This window comes from Lineus longissimus, chromosome 2 (assembly GCF_910592395.1).
Source record: "Lineus longissimus chromosome 2, tnLinLong1.2, whole genome shotgun sequence".
Taxonomy (NCBI): domain Eukaryota; kingdom Metazoa; phylum Nemertea; class Pilidiophora; order Heteronemertea; family Lineidae; genus Lineus; species Lineus longissimus.
This window is the reverse complement of record NC_088309.1, coordinates 17,425,062-17,448,848: the sequence shown is the minus strand read 5'-3', so window position 1 is coordinate 17,448,848 and position 23,787 is coordinate 17,425,062. Positions and strand designations below refer to the sequence as shown.

The following is a 23,787-nucleotide window of genomic DNA, read 5'->3' as shown; positions in this document are numbered from 1 at the left end:
CGGGTGACCTGTGCGATTCCTTCGCCGATCGTCCTTTGTATTCCGAAATATGCGGCGAAGAGATTGAGTTGACCAAATCAGTTTTGGCCAGTGTGATACTTTCTGCGCAGCAGATGATTCTTCTGGTTTCAATAGCGCTACTCCTTATTGAAAAATACTGACCAAAGTTTACAAAATGGGGCATTGGTTCTCAAGTTATTTGGGTTATTGGTCCTTGGAAGTGCTAACCACTAGAAGTCGCTGGAGGAAAAAAAAAGACTAATCGATTTACACTTGTAATTTAACGATTTAGTGTGAATTTCAAAGATATGCTTATCATCTTGTGATCGATGTTTAAAAAAATGAAGATAAAAACTGGCCAGAAATTGAGTGGAGAATGTCCAATGTGAAAGTAATTTTTCAGAAGCTGCCAAATGGAAAGAGTGTTGGTGCAACAGCCTCTAATCATCAAATTATATGAGGGATGCTGTTTTTTTCCCATCCCTGATATTACAGCTTTTCAGGACCAAGCAGCCTAGCAGCGTAAAATAGTGGAATAGCCTCTCACGAGATGGCTAAGTCCCTTGTTCTTGTTCCACTTCCCTTTGTCCATATCTATTAGCTATTAATTACATCAGAAAAAGGATGTGTGTATCAAGAGGCCATAGAATGACAGATTTGCTTGCCCTGTCTTACAGTGGTTCTTTGCTAATGCTTGTAATTTTTTTCTCATTTTTGCACTTCTTGCTGGATGTGGTTCCTGACCACAGATAGCGGTGAGTTATTTTATTCGCAGCTCAAGCGTTGAAGAGTTTATTTTTTCGCGATAGAACATTCTGGTGCAGTAGACGCGTACCAAATGAGGCTGGTGTAGATCCAGGCTCGTGCGCTTCATAGCCTCAAAATGTAACCAGTGGTGTCGCCAGTGGACCCATAAAGATTAAGTCCGTCATACAATTGGCTGCAGTAGGTTGCCAAGCTTGTACCTGAAAAAGGGACGTTGTAGTAAACCAAAAAAGATACTGTATTTGGCTTCATTTGTTCGAGAATGTTAAACTTGATTGGATTTCTCTATTAGCGTTTTCTATGTGTGCAGTATGTTCTACCAAATGACGAACTCTTCAATACTTTTTGGTTTAAAACCCTAATAATCTGCAGTTTGTGGTTCCAAGTGCTGTGCTCCTACTCTGTCAAAAATACCTTATGTGACGTTTGAAGGGGTGACGGACTTACATTCTATAAAAACCTTCCTGCAGTGTATCAAGCACCATTTGTGGAAGCCTGGGGAGGGTGTTGGGTTTGCATGTTGCCGGCCCATAGTGCTAAAAAGTCTCTGTTACCATGTTAAAATGATAACTCTAAATGGCTGCAAATATTGGTTGTCAACTCAACATCATTCATGCAGGAATTCACAATTTTCTATAGCTACTGAAAGCTGTCTGTAAATTGCACTGCTATCAACTGAGTGCCTTTGTTTTTGATCTGTTTTTGACCAGTTTTGGGTAAATGAATTGAAATGAACGAAAGACTATTTTGCTTTCCAAATATCGAACAACGGTTGACTGAAGGCCTGAACAGCCCGGGCCGAATTTACAAAGGGTGTTTAGCTTAAAACAGCGTTTAATGTCTGAATAGACAGAGTCAGGGCCTTGCAGGGTTTCTTCATGAAAACCGCATTAGGCCCTGAAACTGATTATGTAGAATTTACACGCGTCTAACTCTTAAACACCCTTCGTAAATTCGGCCCCCCATGTTTATATACTGTCTTTAAAAATGTGCTTTTCTTAGCTAGAGTGCTTTGGTGTTAGGGAGAGAAATAGAATTTCCAGTGTGTTGAGCTAGGTAATGGGCGGTTTAAATAAAGAAAGATGGCGCTTGCTATATCGATAGATAAAAGTCCAGTTATTGACTTGACTGGTCAACAGCAAAGGGCTGGGACCCTCAGAGGTCATCATCCTTTATATGACTTGCAGTGACAGTAGAAAACGTTAGATTAGAAATAACCAATTTCTGATGGGAGACAGGATGGAGTAACATGCGCTTTTAAGCTGGCCTTGCTTTTGGCAGCTTTTGCAGCAATCATCACAGACAGTACATGTATGCTGTGTGTTATGATAATACCGTATTACCATATGTGAGGGTTGGTTTGTGTGACATGAATGAATTACGCCAACACCTGCTTTTGAAGTAGAAAAAAGTACTGTGTACTGAACATGCTTTGTAAATCACTTGTGAGGTAAAATATACCCATGGGAAGCCTGCTCCTCTCGTTGCCTAGAACACAATGGAAATGGTAGCTTCCCAATTCCCCACTTTGTACCAAATTTTTATTTGTGGTATAACGGAGTGCGGGTCAGGATGGGTGATTTTAGTATGAGAAATTGGCAGAGAAAGGGTTAAAGGGACTTAAGGCTCAAAAAGCAGTTTGAAATGGTTTGCTTCACCAGACCAGTTTTTTTTGTCTCATCATGTGATAACCATTGCGGACAGCTTTGCTGGGTGCTTTGCAATGCAAAATGGATCTTTTGTGTAACGTCAGCATTTTGCAATTTATGAGAAATCGTTCATGTGATAATAAAATATTTCCAGTCAGTCCGCAGCGGTATCGTATGTGATGCAGTCCAGATCACAATTGACATCCCTTAAATCGTGTCACTGTGCACGTAAGTGGCATATAATATACATGCAATTTTTGCAAAAAAGAGCAATTAGTGTGTACATTGTGTGCAACTGACACGAAGCAGAAAGGATGTCAGTTGTGACTTGGACTGTACCATCGTGTTAGATTTGATGGCAGTTTTGTCTCGTCTCTTTCTCCCCACTTTATAAATTTAAATTGCACCCAGATATTTTTTCCTATTTATAGGTTTTGTAGATAATAGTCATTGTTTCGCTTTGTGAATGCATTTATGGGGATCATGGCTTGTGGCATAATCAACTGGTATGTTTTGTGTACTAACAGTAAAATGGATTTTGATAATGGAATAAAGGTTAACGCTACTATGAATATTAATGAAAACTGAATGTAGACAAATTAAATCATGAACTTTAAGAGACTTCATCAATAACCCGAGAGTGTTTTTTCAATGCGACATGTGATATTCTGGTTGTAAAGTTGAGTTGTTATTCTTTGCCATTAAAAAACGGTAAAAAAGGATAGGTATTGGAAATAGTTTAAATTGCAGTAGTTTTTAACGCTAATTGGCATAATGGGGAAGAAGTGGGGCAAAGTGGCGATAGCATCTGAGAGGGACGTTTGTGGACATCATCTCAAGACCACTGGGCAGCCATGGTCTCCAAATAGGGTACCAAGGGAATTCCAGTAGTATCACGCCATTTCTTATCAGATTCAGTTCATGTACATGTTTTCCCAGTGCTGCCCCACATGTTATTGCAGGTATCAAAAGTTTTCCTAAAGGGTAGTCCCAATGGTATTTCTATCATAAAAAATCATAAATTGGTTTCCCAGTGGTCTTCCAGGGGTTTCAAACTTTTGGTAAAGTTATCTCAGCGGTGTTCCAAGGGTATATATGCCAGTACTAACATTAATATGATATCCAGTAATGTTATCCCAATGTTCTCCCAAGGGTATTTCAGTAGACCCATTGTTAAAAGACATGGCTATCTGTAATACCGGTGGAATTCCAATCCTGGCAAATGGTGTCTCAGTACAGTAATTCCAGCTTCCAATCTCTATGTTTGTTGTGAGGGGAGGGCGAACGGAGAATAAACAAAGAAATGCAAGAGTAAGCGTAGTTCAGGCTCCTTTGTGAGGAGTATCATCTGTATGATGCTGCTGGTGATGGAGATTATCATGGCATTACTATGAAATTACTGGAAATTACTTGGCAATGTCGTGCAGGGTCTAGTCATGACTCGGTTATAAAGTAGACTCGTCTACTCATTGGTGCTATTTATTTTATGGGGTGTTTGAATTAGTCTCGAGAGACTAGAGGGGGCTTTATGGGCTATTATCACATGCTTTTAACCAAATTGTCTCCAAATTGATTATCCGCCAATATGTTGCCTTGGTAACTTGGTTATGTATACAGTATGGTATTCAAGTGGTTAAGTGGGAATAGGATTTGAATTTGTAATAAATGGGAATTCGTTGGTGTGTTCACACTGGATGCGAATTGAAACCGAATTCCGTAGAGCGCTCTCCGGAATACGAATTGATTAATCCAGTTTCAGAACGGTCGCGTCACACTGGCCCGAATACCCATTCAAATTGGTTTAAAACGCGCCACACTCAATGCATACTAACGACGCGCCATCTATTATTATTATTATTATTATTCATTAACCTCCCATATGGGAGAATAAAATTTACGAGTACAAAACATATAAGTATATAATATCACAGTATCACACAGTCATTATTAAGAAGTTAAAATCGCGTAAGGTGCTTGACCATTTCCATCTCCCGGCCATGCCTATTGCCAAAGTTCGGGTCAAAGAGGAGTGTCCTCAGCGAGTCAACACCACCGTCGCTATTAGTGGAGAATCCCGGCCTCGCCCTCGAAAACGAGGCCAAAACCGGGGAAAACCCCGCCGCGACGATGTTGCTGACCAGCGTACCTTTGACCAACGAACCGGCGGCAACATACCTTGCCAGGAAATGGAAATGCAAGTCACGTGCAAGGGAGTTGATTTTTCCCTATTCTATGGCATAACGAAAAACGATTTGAGTTAATGAGATCATTTAAATACATCAGTTAACTAGTTCGGAGCACTAGTTCCCGCGGTCAAAGGTCACTTTCCATGCGCCGGGCGCATGCGCAGTGCGATCGAAAACCTTAATTCGTATCAAGCGCGTCACACTTGAAATCTCAATACGGTTTCGTTGATTCGGATTAGCTGATTCGCATTCAATTCGGTTTAAGAACCGTGTTGGTTAAAGCGGATTGAGATCGGTATGAACCGAATTGAGTGTGACGCCCCAATACGTATCAACGTTTTAATTCGAATTCAATTCGTGTTAAAACCCCAGTGTGACCACGGCACGTGTCTCAAGACACATTCCCTTGTCTATTTCTTCGACAGATATTTACAGTACTGTTCAGAAGTAATGTCAGTTTTGTGCGCTTGATTACTATACAATAACACAGTGGTGTATAAATGGATTCCCGCTTGAGGATGGTTTAAACCTGCTATATTTAGGACCTAAACGCAACTATAGATACCCGATTGAAGATTGCAGTGTTGTGCATGGCACCGGATGTTACTTCAGGCCAGTACTGTAGTCTGTCGTTTCCCTTGGCCATGTTTTCTGTCACGTTTTGCACAGACCTGACATAGAGCCTTGTCTTTACGATATTATTCCGATATGATAATAATATGGATGTAATATTGCAAACATTTGCCCAGGGAGAGACAACAAAAAGTACATAGTCTCAGAGTAAATAAAATAGATAGGTTTGCTTGGTTTAGAATTGTCGTTGACAATGGCTTGTTTGCTCAGGCGCATGGTTTACTTAGGTATGAACCGAAATGAAAAATAATCAAACAGTTTCACAGCGGAATAAATAGGGAGTTGATAACGTTTCATAATGTCAATAGTTGGATGAGGGTAGCTGTTTGATATGATGTTATTGACTCATGTTCTGATAGCGGTTGTTTACTCATCCTGAATATTTTATTTTCAACATCTCTTATTGTTTGTCGCTGATTATTATTCTTTTGTAAATATCTATCACTTTGTATGAAGTCTCAGCCCTTTCCATGCGGAATTAATTTCCAGTTCTTCTGACCAAAACAAGTTTATGGGGGAAAACTACACAAGTTACGCATAACCCTGAGGAATTCAGCTACAGTGGTGCCATCTATTGAGCATGATGCACGTACTGCAGGAAGGGGGAGGTCAGGTTGGGAGATCATGTTTGCCAGCCGCACGGAAGGGGCTCTAGGAAGTGGTATTGGCCATTTTTTTCGAAACTGATTCCAAATTTACCCAGTTTAGTGTCAGCTCCATCTCTAAACGTTGCCTGCCCCTGACTGCAAAATCAGTCATTATGGCGACTGCAACCTGCCTTGAAAACATTACTCTCCAAATCAGTGCCCCTAGAGTGGTAGAGCTTTCAGCTGTTATGGGGAAATAAAATGGCTGACTTGTGGGGTGCCTCTGTTGAATGTAACGTGACATCATGGTGCATTGTTCCCAGTAGTGAGGTAACATCAAAATCAACTATGGCTGACCCCATAAATCAACTATGGCTGACCCCATAGGTCGGCCATTTCATTTCTTTATAACAGACCTTCCCAACTGGGGACACTGTTTCGCAATGACATGTATTGGTATATTACCATCTTAAAGCTGCGCCCCCCCCCCTCCTGGGACTGATTTATAATCAGGTCTACTGGTGTGCTGGCTGTGAGAAAGCAAAGTTCAAAATCTATCAAATCTGAAATTCATACTTTATTTGTGATTTGTCTGCTCCGTACTACCCGGGGTGAAAACAGTAAATTGGCTGAATGTCCCTACAACCAATTGACAAAACAAATCAGCAGTGCCGTTTATGCAAATATGAACTAGCTAAGCTCATTCTCCATGCAAATTAAATCGACCCAATTCACCACTTATGAAAATATTGCGACCCATTCATCCGAGTTAACAATATTTTGACCCGTTCATCGGCATCACATCCAATAAAAATATTTTATTCCCAGTCAGGTAATGAGTTAAATTATTAATGCAGAGTTGGTGCTGGGTTACAGTTCTTATGTTGGCATATATTTATTGTATTTACATATTAAATATTCATCATGTCTGTATAATAAAAGTGAAACAATACATGTGTTATTGTTAGGTTATGGATTTCCATTCAGTGCCCATTTACCTACTGGGCTAATATACACTGTGTCAATATTTAGTTAGGGTATTGTCTCCAGTAATTGAAATGCACAGTAAACACGAGCGGCAGAGTGGTTCGGTTTAAATCAACCTTCTCCCCAATACAAGAGAATCAGTTTCACAGATTGCTGAGAATCAGGCAGGCTTTCCAACTTGCCAAGCTGGCCTGTCCTGATGGGAAAGGAGGAAGTTTTTCAGAAATATTGGAAAAATTGTGTTGTTGGAGGCGTCTTCAAACAAATAACGTGTTCTTCTGATCATAACGTTCTTCAAACATGGTTTGCATCAGTTTTAGAGAAAGTTTTTGAAAAATGCGCTGATGGTTTGTCCTGTGAATTGAAAAGTATGCATGAACTGGTATGTGAATTACCAAAAATTTAGTCCAATTTACCACATGGACACAGGTTATTTTGTAAATTTACCAATGACTGCACATTTTGGCTGTTCTGTGCTTTTGATGCACAATTTTCCAAGGCCTCTGCCAGGCCTGATCAAGTTCAGGCTGCTCGGTAAGTTGGAAGGCCTGCCTAATTCTCAGCAAGAGTATACAGTGTATGTGTTTTGTTAGAACTGTTGTGTTCGTCTCCTTTCTCCTCTACCCTCGGTGTTTGTATAAACTTTGATGCGTTTTCTCTTCTTCAGCAACAGATGCAAGCCCAGCATTTACCACACGCCCACGCCCCGCCCATCCCGATGACGCCTCATCCAGCCGGACTCCAGCCACCAATGCCTCCTAGTTCAGCTGCTGGTCTGTTGGCCTTGTCAAATTCACTGTCCTCACACTCGCACTCATCAGGTGTGAAAGATGAAAAAGGTTAGTACCTGTTTAATACGATTATCATCATCGTCCTCAACATTACTGACGTTTAACCCTATTGGATTTTAGGAGTCCACTTTAGGCTGCTGTCAATCGGTGCCTTGTTTCGACAGCAGCGGTTATGGTACAGCCACCGTAACCGCTTGGGGTGCAAAATATGGAAACGGACTCAAAGGAATTAAAATCACATTACATTGTTTATTTTGAAGTGTTTTAGAATAGAAATTGATACCTCACTGTTGGTATCAGTTGTTACACAAATCGCTGCTTGGATGGAGCTATCGTTTAGCTCTACCCTAGCAGTGTTTGGTAAGACTGCCAATACTTCCAGTTCGGTGTCGGTTCACTAAGCTATAGGGCTCCTCAAACAGATTTGAATTCAGTTGACCAAGTTTTTACTGAGTCGGTCATGTCGACAGTTTAGTGTTATGTGGATAAAGAGGGGGGGGGGGTTTAGGGGTCATTCTTTTCAGACTGGAGGTTGTCAAATTGGTGCCAAGACTCATCTTTTGACACAGTGGTTCATCTTTTTATCTCATGATTCAAAGAGGGGGTCGAACCCTTTGCAAACTAATGGTCATGGACAAAGAGGTTGACTTTCATAGTCACAAACACCCTTCCCACTTGTTCTGGAAGGCCCATACCAGGCTCAAGAAAGCATTTCATGGTTTTACTCAGTTTGGTTCACCAGGATGATTTCTTCAATGTCCTTATCCAAGATTTCGGAGATCTTGAAGTGATAGTGTCAGCATTTGACAGTCAAATTCTACTGTCTGTGTCTGTGACGCGTCCAGATGGCAGAGCGTTTCCTCACGAACCCATCTCACGCCATCTTGTGTGTATCTTGTCGTCTGTAGCATCACTGATCATCACCACCTATCTATCATGGAGAATAATAACGTATCTTGTAACCAGGCTCGCGTCCCTCTGCTATGGCTTCTTGTCAGTTAATTAAGCTGCGCTCTCGAAGCCGGATTTTCTTGGGTAGTGCTCTCCACAAAGCAGAGGTGGGTGCGTCAAATGCTCTTAGGGCTCCAAGCGCAGATTGATAATCTTCAGTGCATGCGTATTGCCGGCGGATTACAAAGCCCATTCAAGATGGCCGAGTGCTCACAAGTGGCTGATTTTACTCGTTCAGAACACGATAAGAGGAAACGCTATTTTCTGTTTGGGATTTCTCATCGAGTTGGAGGGTCTCCGAGAAATAGCTGAAGAAATGGCTTGGTGTGCTGTTGAAGGAAGAATATAGTGTGAGAAAATCAGGCCTCCTCTGACCTTGGCTTGATATTTCTTATAGGGGTGGTAGTGGTAGTGGCTTGAAATACACAATGGTATAATCATTGAAAACCCCATCCATTTGCCAACCTTTTAAATGGTTGTGATGTTAAAAAGGACATTTTTCCTCAAATCTTGGGCCACAAAAATATAGTGATTTACAGTAATGGTTTGTTGTAAGCCACATCACCTGCTCAATTTCTAATTTAGATTTGGGAAACAATTCTCAAAGACAAAATAATTGAATTTTCCTTAGTAACCATGGACCCCACTATTAGGAGCCACGCAGACCATTCGCTGATCATGAAATTGCAAAGAAACCCTCCTGAGGCGCAGATAAAATGTCCCCGTGTCATAAATCAGTATTTACGGCTCGTACAGGCTGTGACAGCTTCCTGGAGGGGACTTCGTAGAATACGTAAATTTATGGCTGCATCTGCGGGGACGAGTTTCATTTCCCCTCATTACGTACACGTCTACATGTATTTCAATTACGAGGAGATGCAATCGCCAGCTCATTGGCTCTGACTCATCTTGGCAATGAAAGTCTCCCACACCGCCTCCTTAGATGAGGCTTAGGGTATCTTTTGTGATGTGGGGCAGGTCTCTTGTGTGCGTTATCTATGGCATGTGCGTTAATGTGGTATCAGAGAGTTAGGAATTCAGATGGAGAGGGTTGGGGATATCGGTGTGGCTTCTTGGAACTCTCCCTTGAAAGATAGCAATGTCTGTACATGATCGAATGTTGGGTCTGCCCTGTTCTGGACTGTACATAAGCTTAGAATTAAATTGACATGAAATTAACATAGCCTCAGAACATGATGATGTATTGTATTGAAATGAACTTCGTCTGATGCAGTTGTCACGAGCATTTGTATCAGTGTGGACTTATTGTCATGGAGGGCGTGATCATGTTTGTATGTGTAGAAATCCTACCTGTTTCATGCTGTTAGCGTCATTAATGACAAAGTTTGATGTGGTTGTCGATGACTTCGGTGTTATTGTGCTCTGACTGGTGGAGGGTGAGAAGTACTAGACAGGGATTAATTAGATAGACAGGGATTAATTAGATATCGATTCAACCAGAGCTAACTGCTAAAAGAAGTAAATGGTTGGCGTATGGGTTACTACGGTGTCTCGGTGCATAAAGTTAAATCACCAAGTTACATCCTAATAACACACCTCCACATAAGCATTTCACATGGCCTATCACAGACACTCAGACTTTCTTCAGTAAAAACTACAAACAGTTGACTTGTGCATAAACATGTACATGACAAAAAGTGCTTATGAAAAGGTAGTCCATTAGCCAGCTAGAGACTGGTCACCGAAGAATCAGTTGCTCTTTGAAGTCTATGCACACAATCCATGATCGCAAAAAAGTTCAAAATTAAAAAATGCCTTTTATATTCTTGGAGCACGCTTCAACTAATGCCACATCCATTAACTTGAACTACAGTGGAAGTTCCTTAACGAACACCTCTTTATTAAGGACAAGCTCTCCATTAAGGACGCTAGTTTTGGTCCCAAATTGGTTATTTCCATCTAATTTGACCTCTCTAATCAGGACACCTCTACATCAAGGCCAGCTTTGTCAGTCCCGAGGGTGTCTCTAATAGTGAGGTGTCCGATGTATTTCTCCCCGTGATAACCATATGACCTGGTAGAACATCTTGACCGGTGCGCCAGTATCTTGTCCCCCCATGATACTATGAGGTGTGTTAATGTAACATGAGGGTAACGACACGGTCCCTATCCCTGTTGTGTAAATTTACCATTTGTGTTTGACATTTCTTCCGCTGTCTGACTATGTTGGCTTGGTAAACATATCGTCACTGGTCTCTCCATTAGTGTCACACTCGCTCTGACATCATTGATCGTCTGCGGGGAGTAGTGATGCAGAGGTTGCTATTGCAGCAGACTATTGGTGTTGAGGTCACTCGTCCTATCTCAAGTTGTATAAGGACTTAGGATTTGCCCAGAGGGGAATTTGGGCTTGGTGGAGGGTGTAAATGTACCCAACAAAAAGTGATTGCCAGACAAGACTTGTGTAAACAATGCAGCAGACTAGTGTACTACAATGCAGTAGACTAGTGTACTAATAGCTAAATTCCTTTTAGGACTATGAATGAGCACTGTGGGCAGAATTTCAAACAAAATGTCCAGATTTTGTATCCCCTTATGCATGCGCATGAATAAATATTCCTTAGTAACTGCTTAGTTACCTTGGTTACTTATCAATGCGAATGCGCACCTGGATACACAAAGTCTTGAAATTTTGTCCGACCATGGTGTTGACCATGGAGTTGTCAATGGTGTATTGTTCTGTCTAGGTAAACATCATGAATGTCAAATTTCTGATCTTAGGTAGATTTTAGACGTTTTACTTCCACTATTTGCTATATTTGACAGCTGGAGTAGAAAGATGTCTTGTCTCAACTCTAACAAGAATTCGAAGAAAACCCAAATTGATTCACTCGAGCTAAGTAGACTGTTATAACATGTTGGTTTTCAATTTGCTTTAACCTTATCTCTCTTTTCTTTCATTTTACAAACAGACGACAGACATGTAAGTACCAGTTTTTAAACACTTCGATTTTTAGTACTCCTACTTTCGCAGATCTGATTGACTCTTTTCCCAGCGTGACACTGTCGTCGCAGATTATACTCTCACCATGCCTACCACCAGATGAATCGGCAGTAATCTTCGATTGCCATGTGAAGAAAGATCATGACAGAAATGTCCATCAACGATACAGCCAGATAGAAAATGACTTTTGGCACTGCTCCATCCCAAGGAACATGCCCATCTTAACTTCTTGCCATCTTCACATGGCGTCATACAATGTCCATTTTTTCCTTGCTCGCCGTATCAGAATGAACCAGCTGCATGCACAGAATGAACTATTTGACATGTCGTTAATTATGTCGTGGCGATTGTGACAAGACTAGCGATACGCCAACGGTGTAAAATATCACTAAGCCGGTTGTACGAGTTGCGATGCACGCGGTGTACCAGGCTCAATCTCGTTGTTTCCTGCATCGTGAGTGACGGACATGTCAGTTGATGTCGTTCGGTGGCATACATGGTACGAAACGTTGTGTTATTGATTTGCTGTAAATAATTGACGCGACAACCGGTAGTGACCCTAAATCAGCCGGGCATTGATTTTCTTTGCCGCTGATGGGCTGGCGTGTATGTTGCTTCAATGGTACTTAATGCCATGGGATCATCCATGTTGTGTACACTAAACACACTCTGTATATACTAATTTAGATTTTTCATTTCTGTCAACATGGCAGACACTCCCGTGTGACAGTCTGAAATGTATTAGCAAATGAAGTTGAGAGCACAGAAAGGTTTGGCGCGTTTTTAAAAAAGCGTGGTTCATGGGGGGGACATGCCGTGTCACTTAAGTGGATGATCCCTGCTTTTATGATGTTGACTCTCATGTATATTTCAAGCCTTTTGTTTGAGGTGTTGAGTATATTTCAGGTGTTTTAAAATGTCTCCATATTCCTCCATCTTTCAAAACATTCTTGTGCTATTCTAAGTCCGTGTGACTAAGTCTGTTCAATCATTTGTGCCCCCCCCCCCCCCCCCCCCCTGTGTAGAGGAATGAGGAACCTCCAACAATCTGGGAAAGGTTGGTGCAGCCCCACTCATTGCGCACCAAAGGTCCAAAAGTACTAGGTCTGGGGGCCCTCCCCTTGAAAGAGAAAGTAAATTTAAGTGCCAAATATGTGTTTTTCCTGGCATCTGAAGGCACCTGACAAATTGCTGCTCGCTGACAAAAAGGAAAGTCGCATGCCTCTTTCGCCCCCGTAAATCCGCCACGTTTCGGCAAGTGAATCCAGTGTTTTCCCCAGTGAGCCCAACATCGCCAGCATTGTTTTCTATATCACGAAACAAATTTCTGTTCATTCAATCACTATCAAAATTGTACACACGCAATGGCCACTTTCATTGCATCCACTGAACTGTGGCGCCTCCCAACAGGTTCCATTACTCTTTTGCCCGCACGCTTTTTGTGTTGCCATGGAAAATACATTACGAGGTCGATAGTAAATTGAAATGCTAATGATAAATTTTTATAATTACAAATTTTTGCTTTGTGATTGATGTTGGAGCAGAAGGACATCTGGTGGCGAGGGTAGAAGTGACTGTTTCAGTGTTGGTATTTTGTTTTTTGTGTTCGGATTGATTTGGTATGAGATGCTGCTTGTCATGAGTGTCTTGTGATGCTGTGCGTGTCATCTTCATATTGAATAGTTTGAAGAAACAGGAGCACTGGTCATACTAGTGAGTCAGCATCTCTGTCAGATATCTGACCAGAGGACCATCAATAGTCACCAATGTTAATCTTAAATTACCACTCCCCATCAGAATGATGATGTCCATCAGCAGTTGCAAATCATTGGATGCGGAGGAGAGTACTTGGCACCTTGTTGGCTCTGCTTCTGTCTTCTACCATTGTAGTACCAATGGGCCAAAGGATTGTTTTATGGCGGGGGAGAGGGGGCAGAGGACATGTGATTTCCATTTCTAAATTTGATCTTCTAGTGAAAATGTCCAGGACACTTTCGTTTGTGGATGATTGTCATGTGGAGCAGAGCAGACGTGCTGGCCTATGGCTACTATTTACATAAAGTGTGAAGTGTCCTGAGCCATTTTGGCAAGCTTTTGAAGTTTTCCTTAACAAGCTTGAATCAAAACACAACAGTTAAACCGTTTAAAGGCTTTGTGCTCAGTCATCCAGTCTGTGCTCCTATGCATGATAATGGGCCGTAAATTTGTCAAGAATGGGGACTGTTCTTGCCTTGGTTCCAGTCCATGAGACCAAGTTCATTGTGCCTCCAGTGGTTGCCAGCGCTGTGCGTCCAATGGTGCTTACCCTAAACCCATAGGAAGCTTTGCTCCCTACTAAATAAAGAGGATTTCCAGCAAACAGATTAGCCTAATCTTGTCTTCTTATGGATTACCACAACCAATTTATTTCTTCAGTCTGAGATGGTAGTTAGGCAGCGTGTGCAAATAACGCTATGACTTGGGTCACCCACCATTGGTTGAGAGGTAGCCTGTTGTGATTGGCTATTTAACATTCTGTGCCTCCCTGTTTTGGGAAAGTAGGCCGCAACTCTGTCCTGTTCTTTGTACATTCACAATAAGATAAAGTAGGTGTTTGATTGTCTCTGTAATCTGTAAAGTGGTTTTGAGTCCTTTATTTCTGTTGTGGCCAAAGACTGTCCACTGGATGACATTTTCTACTTCAGTGACTCTAGATCTTGGGTTACAAACCAAGGGCAAGAAGCCCCAATCTCAGCCTATAGCCATTGTGCGTGAGGTTAAGGCCTTTTATCTGATTCTGCGTAACCACAGCCCTCAAATGGCCATTGATGCAGGGAGGCTGCTCACCAGCACTTAGGCTGCTACCAATTCACACCCAAAGTCAATGAACTCAAAAGATCCAGCGATCTTAGCTTATCTGTATCAATCACTCCAAAACGCTGCTTTCTTAGCCCCATAGTTCCTACATGTGTACAGGCCTCAATTTTGTTCTTTCTCTCTTTGAAGTGATTTCCACCCAATCAGCAAGCCACTGTTTGGTGTATAGCTCAGTTCCAGTCAACACAAAATTTATGAACTATGAAAATGGAAGCTAGAAGTAGTACAACTGTTTTATGGCTATGGGATTCAATGTGAAAATATCATAGATGCGCTGGCACATCAGCGACTGCAATGTAACTGAGCCTAACAACCTACTGCTCATGCTGGTGACTGACAAAACCTGGCCTGGTAGTCTTAAGTTATGAGGCAAACATCAACCACCATTGGAAATCCTGATTTATCTCAATGAAAACACATGCTCTCATTTCTGAAAATACTCTTTTGTGCTCAACTAAAGCGTCTGCTACAAATGACTATCATTTCTTCTCCCTTGCCATCTATTTTCGCATTTTCCAGAGGACTAACTTTCTCCTTGCAAGAAACGCGCTGGTGTATGACGAACACTGAACTTCTATGCAGGTGGAATTCTAGCCACGTCTGAGAACATTTCAAAGAGAATAGTGCTTGTTTTCATTGGGACTAAGATAGATTGGGTTTGGACTTCCCACTGATGTCACATTCTGAAGGACACTGTCGCATATCTTGTCCGTCATTGTCAACGAGATCGAAAGGAATGCCGCGGTGGTTTTGTCGCCATCAAAAGGCTTGTCGTCTTCATATCCGCTTGTTCTGGTCGATGTGCGCCAAAATTGTCCGGAAGATTTCCAAGTGTCGGCCCTGTCTGTCGCAGATAAAGGCTCACCACGATTGCCATTGGTTCCACCCGCTGAACATTCGATGACGTGCACTGGCAAATAGGAACCCTAGCTTATAATGAGCAGCATTCAATCCTGGATCGAGACCTTTTTATCCACTCGAGGGCGTACTTGAATTGCAGGAAGGCCAGGTGGGGTCTGCGTGAGGTAGGAGAGGTTCCGCTAGCCTGCGAGTCATTATTAGGCAAACCCTTGAAGGCCAAGAGCACATGGGTCCCTTTCATATTTGTCACATTGTGGGACTCAGATAACGCGTTTCTTGCTAGAGTCTTGTTGTTAGGCCGTGTAGAGTGGTCACTCCATTCAGTTTGCAAGTCCACTTGAAATTACCAAGGGGTTGGTTTTGTGGACCTGGGGGCCTTCTGTTCCTACTCTTCTGCCACATTGCAGAGGAGAGTGGGCGTCTGACCAAGGTAGACATTGTTGTGGAGACGTTTTTCGTAAACATTTGGTTTGTTTTAGAATTGGGATTTCATCACTGGTTTTGTTGAGTGCCACAGTCGGGGCAAGTTTATTCACATGACCTCTGTGGGAAAGGTGGAGAAATAAGAAGATAGCTTGAAAAAGTTTTAAACTCAGTCCGTAAGATCAAACAAATAGGGAGGAAAATTGTTCTGTTATTTTTGGTCTCACACTTATGGCAGGCTTAAACAGCATTATCATGTGTTAGTACAATCTACTTTTTTTGGTGATTTAACTATTTAGAGGACTTTTTTTAATCCTTGGTGTAAAGTTTATGTTCACTGACTCTAGTTATCCCTAATTGGGCAGTTCCGCTCCTTAAGTTGAGAGCCCTAGTGGCCCTCCTTTCCCCCTGCTTGAGTTTAAGCGATTTTAATGTTTTAATATGTCTTTACCACTAGCGACTTCTAGCAAAAACATAGTTAGGCTTTCTTAGAAGCCTTGTTGAACATTTGTAATATGAGCTAAAGCTGATGAACAAATATGATTGAGTGGAATTCCTTTGGCTTGTCCAGTCTTTGTCCTTGCTTGGATTTCCGATCAGGCCTGCTACGAGAATTCCCAAGTATGTGGTTTTAGCGGCTTACAACTTATATGGAATCTTTACTTAGACCAAATTAGGTACTCAAGTATGTCCTTGTTCATTTTGTTTGGTGTCTTTGGTATCAGCCTGGCAGATATCCATTGTGGAGAATTTTAAAACAACTTTGGTTCACTGCAGGGGAAGAACTAATTTCCTGCCACAACAACTCTTTTGGACTGAGCTGTGATCAGAGGCCTGTCTGTAGTGATTTCCCACTGCATCAATAACCGTCCTTTGCTCCTTCCACAGTTATCGTAAGATGAGGTTTCATCCACAGTGGAAGCCCTGCCAACACCAGCCGATCTCTCTCTGTTGTCTTGTCAAGTATGAAGGGGGTCTGCGTTCGGATTTAGGCATTAAGATCTTGACCCCTTAGATCTGGACAAGGGTTCCTTGCCATGCACTTTCAGTCAAAAGGAAGAGCTCTGATCTGGCAGTGGTCTCCACAAGCCATTTCCCTTTTATTTGTGTCCCATATCTTGGGCAGTTCCTAATTCCCATTGCTGCTGTACTAGCAGAAATGGGTTTCAGGTTTGGTCCCCCAAATCTCGATCTGAGCACAGTACTCTTATCTGTTCACAGCAGATCTAGTTGGTGTGCGCTCATCTCCTGACATGTCTCACCACCTTCCCCATTGTTCCACCCGTTCCTAACACCGTTGTCTTCTACAACCACCCCTTGTGTCACCACATTTCTGCTAACGCTCTCTTGAAATGACAGTGCAGGACAGGTTCCCTTGATAGCTTATACGCAGTTCATAGGGCTTCGGATTATGTTCTGCGCTTGTCATTTCCTGATGTGGCTCATCTCCATTGTCCCCAGTGATTCCCAGTTTGAGTCGCTGGTGGCTGACATGGTGGAGAATACCAATAGGCGAGTAACGCCCTCGTGTCCATCAGCGCCAATGCCATTTCCATGAATGCTCCAGAGATCTGAAGGTTACCGCCAATTTCGGGCTGGGGAGCATTCTCTGTAATGACAAGTGGTGTCGGTTGGGAGGGTGGTTATTATTCCATGCTTGGCTACAGGGGGTGAGCGGGGTAATGATTAGGGGGCCATGATTTATACAGAGCTTGTCTAATTATGAGATTTGTTTGCTCTATTTCCCAACCTTGGGTTCCACGTTCACAGTTGGGCAGTGGAGCATTTGGTAAATCCTTCATGTTTGATTGGAACGCTATAGCCAAGGGGGCGGGACTTGGGAATTTGGTTGGCAGTGTCGTCAGTCTGAATGGCTGCATGGTTCTGTCCGCCCACACAGGTGGCTATAGACCCTGCTTGTCCAACACAGGTATTGACTTGTGTAGACAATATTCCATGAAAGGAACACACCACAATGACTTTAAATTTATCTCGATTTTTGGGATTTTTGGTTGGGTGGCCAGTCTATTGTCACTGTGTTGGGGAAGTGAAAAGTGTTGTAAATGTTTATGTTAAGGGATAGAAAGTATTATTGTTCATGGGATCAATGTTGCCCATTTCATGATATGAGCCTTCATGTCCAGGATAAGTGACTAAATGCTTGACCATGGGTAATCTCTACCCCCAAGTGGCAGTCCCCTGTTGTTATAACTATTATTTGCCGCCTTTAATGTTCACAAAAACATGGGTTGATCTAAAGTTGCTTCCTTTGCTCACTTCTGTGGACCTCTCCTTAAAAATTGACTTGAAGATAAAGTTTTGTTGAAATGTACTCTGAAATGAAGAATTTTTTTTTATATACCCGAAATGAAGACAAGCAATTATGTCATTTAAGACCAGGGCAACAGGAGGGCCTACCCTCGTGCCCGAAAGAGAATGGTGCGGCGATTGAACATGAGTAAAAGTAGAAAAGATGTACAAAATTTGCAAAATTAGTCATCTGAATATTGGTCCTGAATTTAATAGTTTGCGGTAGGGGATTAGTTAAATCCCGTAGATCAGCGCTATGTAATGCTTAATCTTGTTTGGGTATTATCAGTAAAGCGCTTATCACAGATTTATTGTTTTTCGGTGGACAAATATTGGATTAATCCAAGACGATTGGTCAATAGTTCATGCAAGTTTTCGTCTTTATTTTATCGCGGTTTGGTTAAATTCTTCTTGATAACTTTCTGCCTATAGGTTTTTGCAGAGGGAAATCCTTTGGATTTAGTATGATATACACAGGCATATTATACTGCTTCCTCAGGCAACGGCTTGCCTCGGTCAAGCAGTGAGCAGACTGGTGAAGCTTATAGCGATAATTAGCAAATTTTAACCCTTTATGATACCGTATCACATTGCATTTTGTCTGACACAGGCTGTTGTCACTCCAGTTTTGGTTCGCCTTGGTTGCCTAGTTTCTCGATCAAAAACCACTTTCCAAGATTGGCTTGCAAAAAGGTGTGCCATATATGTCGTAAACCTACATCAATATCATTCGGGCATTAATTAATATTGAAACATATAGTCAGATAGGTATTTATCCTACGTTTATATACCTTTGTCAATGTAAATCCTGTGTACAGTTTGCCTAAGCAAAGTATACAATGTTTTATCATGAAAGCCCCTCTCTGCCCCTTAGCTGAGTCAACAGTGAAGCTTATTGACTTGCTGTGTCAGCGCAGTTTCTCTGTGCTAATGCATTACTTGGGAAAGTTTGCGCAGACCTCTGACAAAGGATTAACTGGTGTGTACTCGACAAACACCGCCTATGTCTATTGATTTGCAGTTCAAACCAATTGTTTGAACAGCAACTCAATCTGATTGGATGGCGTGGTACTGCCAAAGCGGGAGTGTTTGCCAAACAGATCTGACCGGTGGGGTTGAGCAATATTGGCGCACATAGCCCAGTGGTTTGATAACAAATACGGACGGGCAGTGTTCGTGTAGCTTTGGAAAAACGCACTCTCGGCTGTTGTGCATGTGTGAAAAGCTTTCATCGCCGGGCCTCAGTCAACATAGTTATTTGCCAGGTTTATGTCGTCCCTGAAGCTCGTTTTTGTTCCATCTGGTTAGATCTGGCAAACGATATGACTGCGTGCAATTGCATCCTATTGTTTCGGTCGAGCATTGTCCCGCTGTCCCAAGCAAACATGGCGGCAGATACAGGACTATTGTCGTCTGCTCTAGTAAACACTTGCACGTTATTGGACGTGTGTATATTTGGCAGGTGATCCAGCCGGATATCACCATCCCATCAAGAGACACCTCCGGGCTACCAATTTATAAGGCTGAACCGATCATCTGATTGACATTCAGATTTGGTTCTATTGTCATGGTAAATATTTAGCTCTGGCAGGCTGAAACATGTGCTGCCATCTCGGGTTGTCTTTAGCAACTAAATTATCAAATTTGATTGGTTTCTTGGCTGATTTTAGATTCACTGTATTGTCACAATGAAATTCTCTCTCATTTGCTTCAAATGCGGGTTGGGATATTCTATTGGAGTCACACTAGTGCTGCCATCTGGTGTTGAGACTGGAAGTTGAGCAATCTTGACGCTATCGAGGAGTCTGAGAATAAGCAGAACCAATTTAAAGCTGTGTAAATGTTTGTGAACAAACACTAGAGTGGGCAAACATGTTGTGTAAAGCACAGATGGAATTTCCAACTCCAAATATCTGGTTAGTGTGTAAGCATGAAATTGTGTATAGGAAATCAGATTGATGAGCGCATGTAAGGGGGTTACTTGAACCTCACCTAAGTAACAAAAATAATATCTATATAAAGCACTGACTGGCACATTTTACTGCAAGATGGGGTCTGTCTCAAAGCACTGTACAACAACTTTCTCTTATCAGCAGAAGTGCTCTGGGGTTTCAAAGAGCTCCTCGTACAGTAGGTCAGTGTCTTCACCTCCAGCTGTGGAGGACAAATTGGCCATCAGCCCCGGATTCGAACCCACAACTGTTGGATTGTGAGCCAGATAGCTTTTAAAACTGGTTGGCTACAACCTTGGTATTCGAAGAGTTGTATCCCTGTTCTTTTAGACTTGGATTACTTGATGAGAAATGTGTGCCATTTGTATGCATAGCAAATACCTCATCCAATGATCACAGCAGACTGTTACTGCAACTTGATTGCAGTGAATAAATCTTCTCTGCTGTCCATAAGCATAAAGCTGACATAAACCAAGCTTGCCTCGCATAGTAGAGAGCAACTTGTATGTTTTTCTTGAGCCCAAATTTTAAGAATCAAATGGATGTGCATACTTGTATATTCATGTCCCATTACAGTGCTGGTTACTCAATCCCTGCAAGAATAGTGTTGTGGAACGACTCATGTAAGAATAGTGTTGTGATGAGTCCTGCAAGAATAGTGTTGTGGAACTCGTCCTGCAAGAATAGTGTTGTGGAACGAGTCCTGCAAGAATAGTGTTGTTGAACTAGTCCTGCAAGAATAGTATTGAGGAAATAGTCCTGCAAGAATAGTGTTGTTGAACTAGTCCTGCAAGAATAGTATTGAGGAACTAGTCCTGCAAGAATAGTATTGTGGAACGGGAGAGTGCTATGTTTGCAAAGTTTACCGTTGGAACAATCTTGCATGTTTGGATATTGAAACAACAGGACAAGCATCAAGCATCATGAGCCTCGTCTTGAGTGGTCTTGAACATCTTTCTTCACGTGTTCAGTGAGTGCGGTAATGAAATCGTATTCATGCATATCTCTCCCAGAATGTATTGTGTTGTAGGACGAGTGCGCAGTTAGCAAAGAGCAACTCCCTCTGAGGCATCTGGTGTCGATTGTTCAAGGCGCGTCGATTCGGTTCATTGTTTATTCTTCTCCTGTCATCTGCCATCGATCGTGAGAGGATACTTCACATTGTCACGGATAATCATTTCATTCAAATCAAACAGTCTCTACACTCTTGAATCGATTTTTATGCCAGCCCGTAGAAATAATGATCGGTACGAGGGTAAACGATGCCTGAGCGTCATGATCCAGTTTGCTAATTGCTGCTAATCAGATTCGGGCTTAATGAGCGTTGCAAGATAACTGTTCCATTAACTCGTAACAAAGGCACCCAAATTGTAATTGTGCCCTTTGATTGTGTTATATGTGGAGCTGGTTGAAGGCTGACTGAAACACAGGAAAGCCAATGTTAAGGGAAGAAGACATCGCCGAATTGATTGTGCTGTTTTCAAAGGGAAGGTAAAGCCTAGAAAGGCTCTGTCCCTAAGAAAGATGTAGGTTACAGCTCAGTAGGTTACTGGTAACCCTCAACCAAGATAGTCCATCATGCACTCTCCTTTATCATCATGTTATTCTTCTGCATCATTAGTCCTCCATGATTTTGCTGTAAAATGTCTAATTTGTATTCATATCGAAGGCTTTGACCGACCAGCTGAGTTCAATTATTTGTGCAGGTTGTCGGTCAAGGTCATACGAAATGGCAATATGTGAGTTCGTATTTCCGACTCGATAAAGTTCATAAGCCAACAGAAAGAAACATCTGCCCGGGTCACCTGTCATGTAGTTCATTGAAATGATGTTTATTACTGATGGAAAGATGGCTGTGCAAATAGCGCTATCGTTTTATGCATATTTTTTTATGTAAACCAATGATAGTAGAGTTGGCGGGTGTATTTAAAGATGGCTGTGACTGTAATTCCAACGTAATGTGTGGCCGGCTGTGATGGAAGTTTTCTTTATCAAGAATATGATATATAGAAGCATTTTTTGATAAGAAATGCTTTACAGTGAAGGATATGGGTTTATTTATTGAGGTTCGATAATTTGATTATGATGATATCTCAAACCAGAATATTCAAAGGTGTGAGAAACGAGAGTATTTCTTTGTCTTTCTGCCAGAAAGTTGAACAGTTGAAACCAGTGACAAAAAACAGTGTTACTCAAAAACAGGTGCAAAATGAGGCAAGAAATCGTTATATTCATCATGGGTTTCGAAACTTGTTGAAGTTACCTGATTCTAGTTCAAATGTGTGTACCTGCTACCACATGTTCCTGGTCACTTCTGCCCTTGACTACCTCAAACCTGTCCCCTGTATCAACTCCTCAGCCCAGAATCTCTGTCGCGATCAGAAATCCATTGTTTGACTAGCGATCAGGGACAAACATGTTGTGTCTTTGAGGATTCTGCCTCGGTGGTGATTTGTCCAATATAGGCGGGTATCACGAGGCCCGTGGCTTGTCTTTTCCAAATCTTCCCATGTTTACTTCGGCAACAAGATAGCGCAAATGTCCCTAAGCTAGTGATTCTCACAAAGGTAACAGTTTACACCTGTGATCGTCCTGTTCCTTTCTCCGTGTTTGCAGTGGCTGGAGTGGGGCTTGTTTTTACTCCCCAAACATTTACCCAACACCCGGCAATCATGGCAGCCTCCGATTACTGTGTACCCAGACAAGCGCGGCGTTCGGGTGGTGATTGAGTCCAGTGCCGTGGGGAATCCCTGTTTCCTTAAGTGACTGAGCAAATAAGGGGAAAGCAAACACATACTGCTGATGATAGTTGCTCTGTTCTGATCTATCCTGTTTGCTCAGCGCTGTTAGAGGTATTCCCCTCGGGCTTTCCACAAGACATGAGAGTTCACTTACTTCTAAAGCCAGGCTATAATCTAAGCGCTTGTATGCTCGGCGTTTTGATGAGGAAGTAATATGCATCGTCTTGGATAGACCCAGAAACATGTAAATAAAATTAGTCATCGTAGGTTCAGAGGAGGGACGGCTGGATGGCATGCGTGTCTACCATCGGGCAGCCTGATGGCTAGTATTAAAGCAGTGAAGTGTATTGATGAAGTTAATCATTATGGATCTGTGAGATTGCATGGTATCCAGATTGGATAGCAACTGAAATATATTGATAGAGTTGGCTCCTATCGTTGCTTGTGTCGGCAGTGTATGACCGGCTATACACTGCGGCTTGTATTGATAGAGCAATGTAGACATGGCCATCGCTGCTGAGGAACATCTTCTCTTCATCTCTTGAGGCAGTTTCCTACTACCTACACTGTACCTCAAAATTGCCGGTTCATTCTAAAGTTCTCATAAGTTTGAAATTGCTTGAAATTTCAAATTCAGCAAAAACTTGTCAAAAATGATATCAAGACAACCTTGACCAACGCCTTGCTGCCACACTGTCTTCTGGTTTCATTACTCGGAAGAATATTCGAATGTTCAGCTTTCAGCTCTGCAACCAATCCACAGCTAAGCTATCCTGGGAGTAAAAATATGTGCTACGCCGATTGGTTTTTAAGCCATTTGGTGCATGTCTTCCTGTGGCAATAAAATCAGATTAAAGAATTCCAATTGCAATTGCACGCAACCTCTTGACAATGATGTGCCATCGTTTCTGCACATTGCTGCCAATATGTTCACCAATATTGTCGCCAAATATCTGTGAACTGTGAATCCAAGTTGTCTTATTGTAAAAATGCCAACTCGCGTATCCTTGTATTACTTGAGTGTTATCAAGGTTTTGCCAAGGAACTTTACCCCCTGTTCACGACTCCTTGAAATTGGAAACTTGAGCCAAGTCTGTACCTTTAGTTGTTGAATTGTAGCCAAGAAACCC

The 23,787-nt window shown here is 42.1% G+C and overlaps 1 protein-coding gene across 6 annotated transcripts in view; it reads left to right on the top strand.

The window, feature by feature from the left end:
* LOC135482689 (transducin-like enhancer protein 4) overlaps nucleotides 1–23,787 on the top strand; it is a 73,810-nt gene that overhangs the window by 25,449 nt on the left and 24,574 nt on the right. For all 6 annotated transcript variants that reach the window (XM_064762949.1, XM_064762951.1, XM_064762948.1 and 3 more), the window contains 2 exons: nucleotides 7,475–7,646; nucleotides 11,483–11,493. In XM_064762949.1, coding sequence (XP_064619019.1) covers nucleotides 7,475–7,646; nucleotides 11,483–11,493 — 183 coding nt within the window. The remainder of the gene's footprint in view (nucleotides 1–7,474; nucleotides 7,647–11,482; nucleotides 11,494–23,787) is intronic.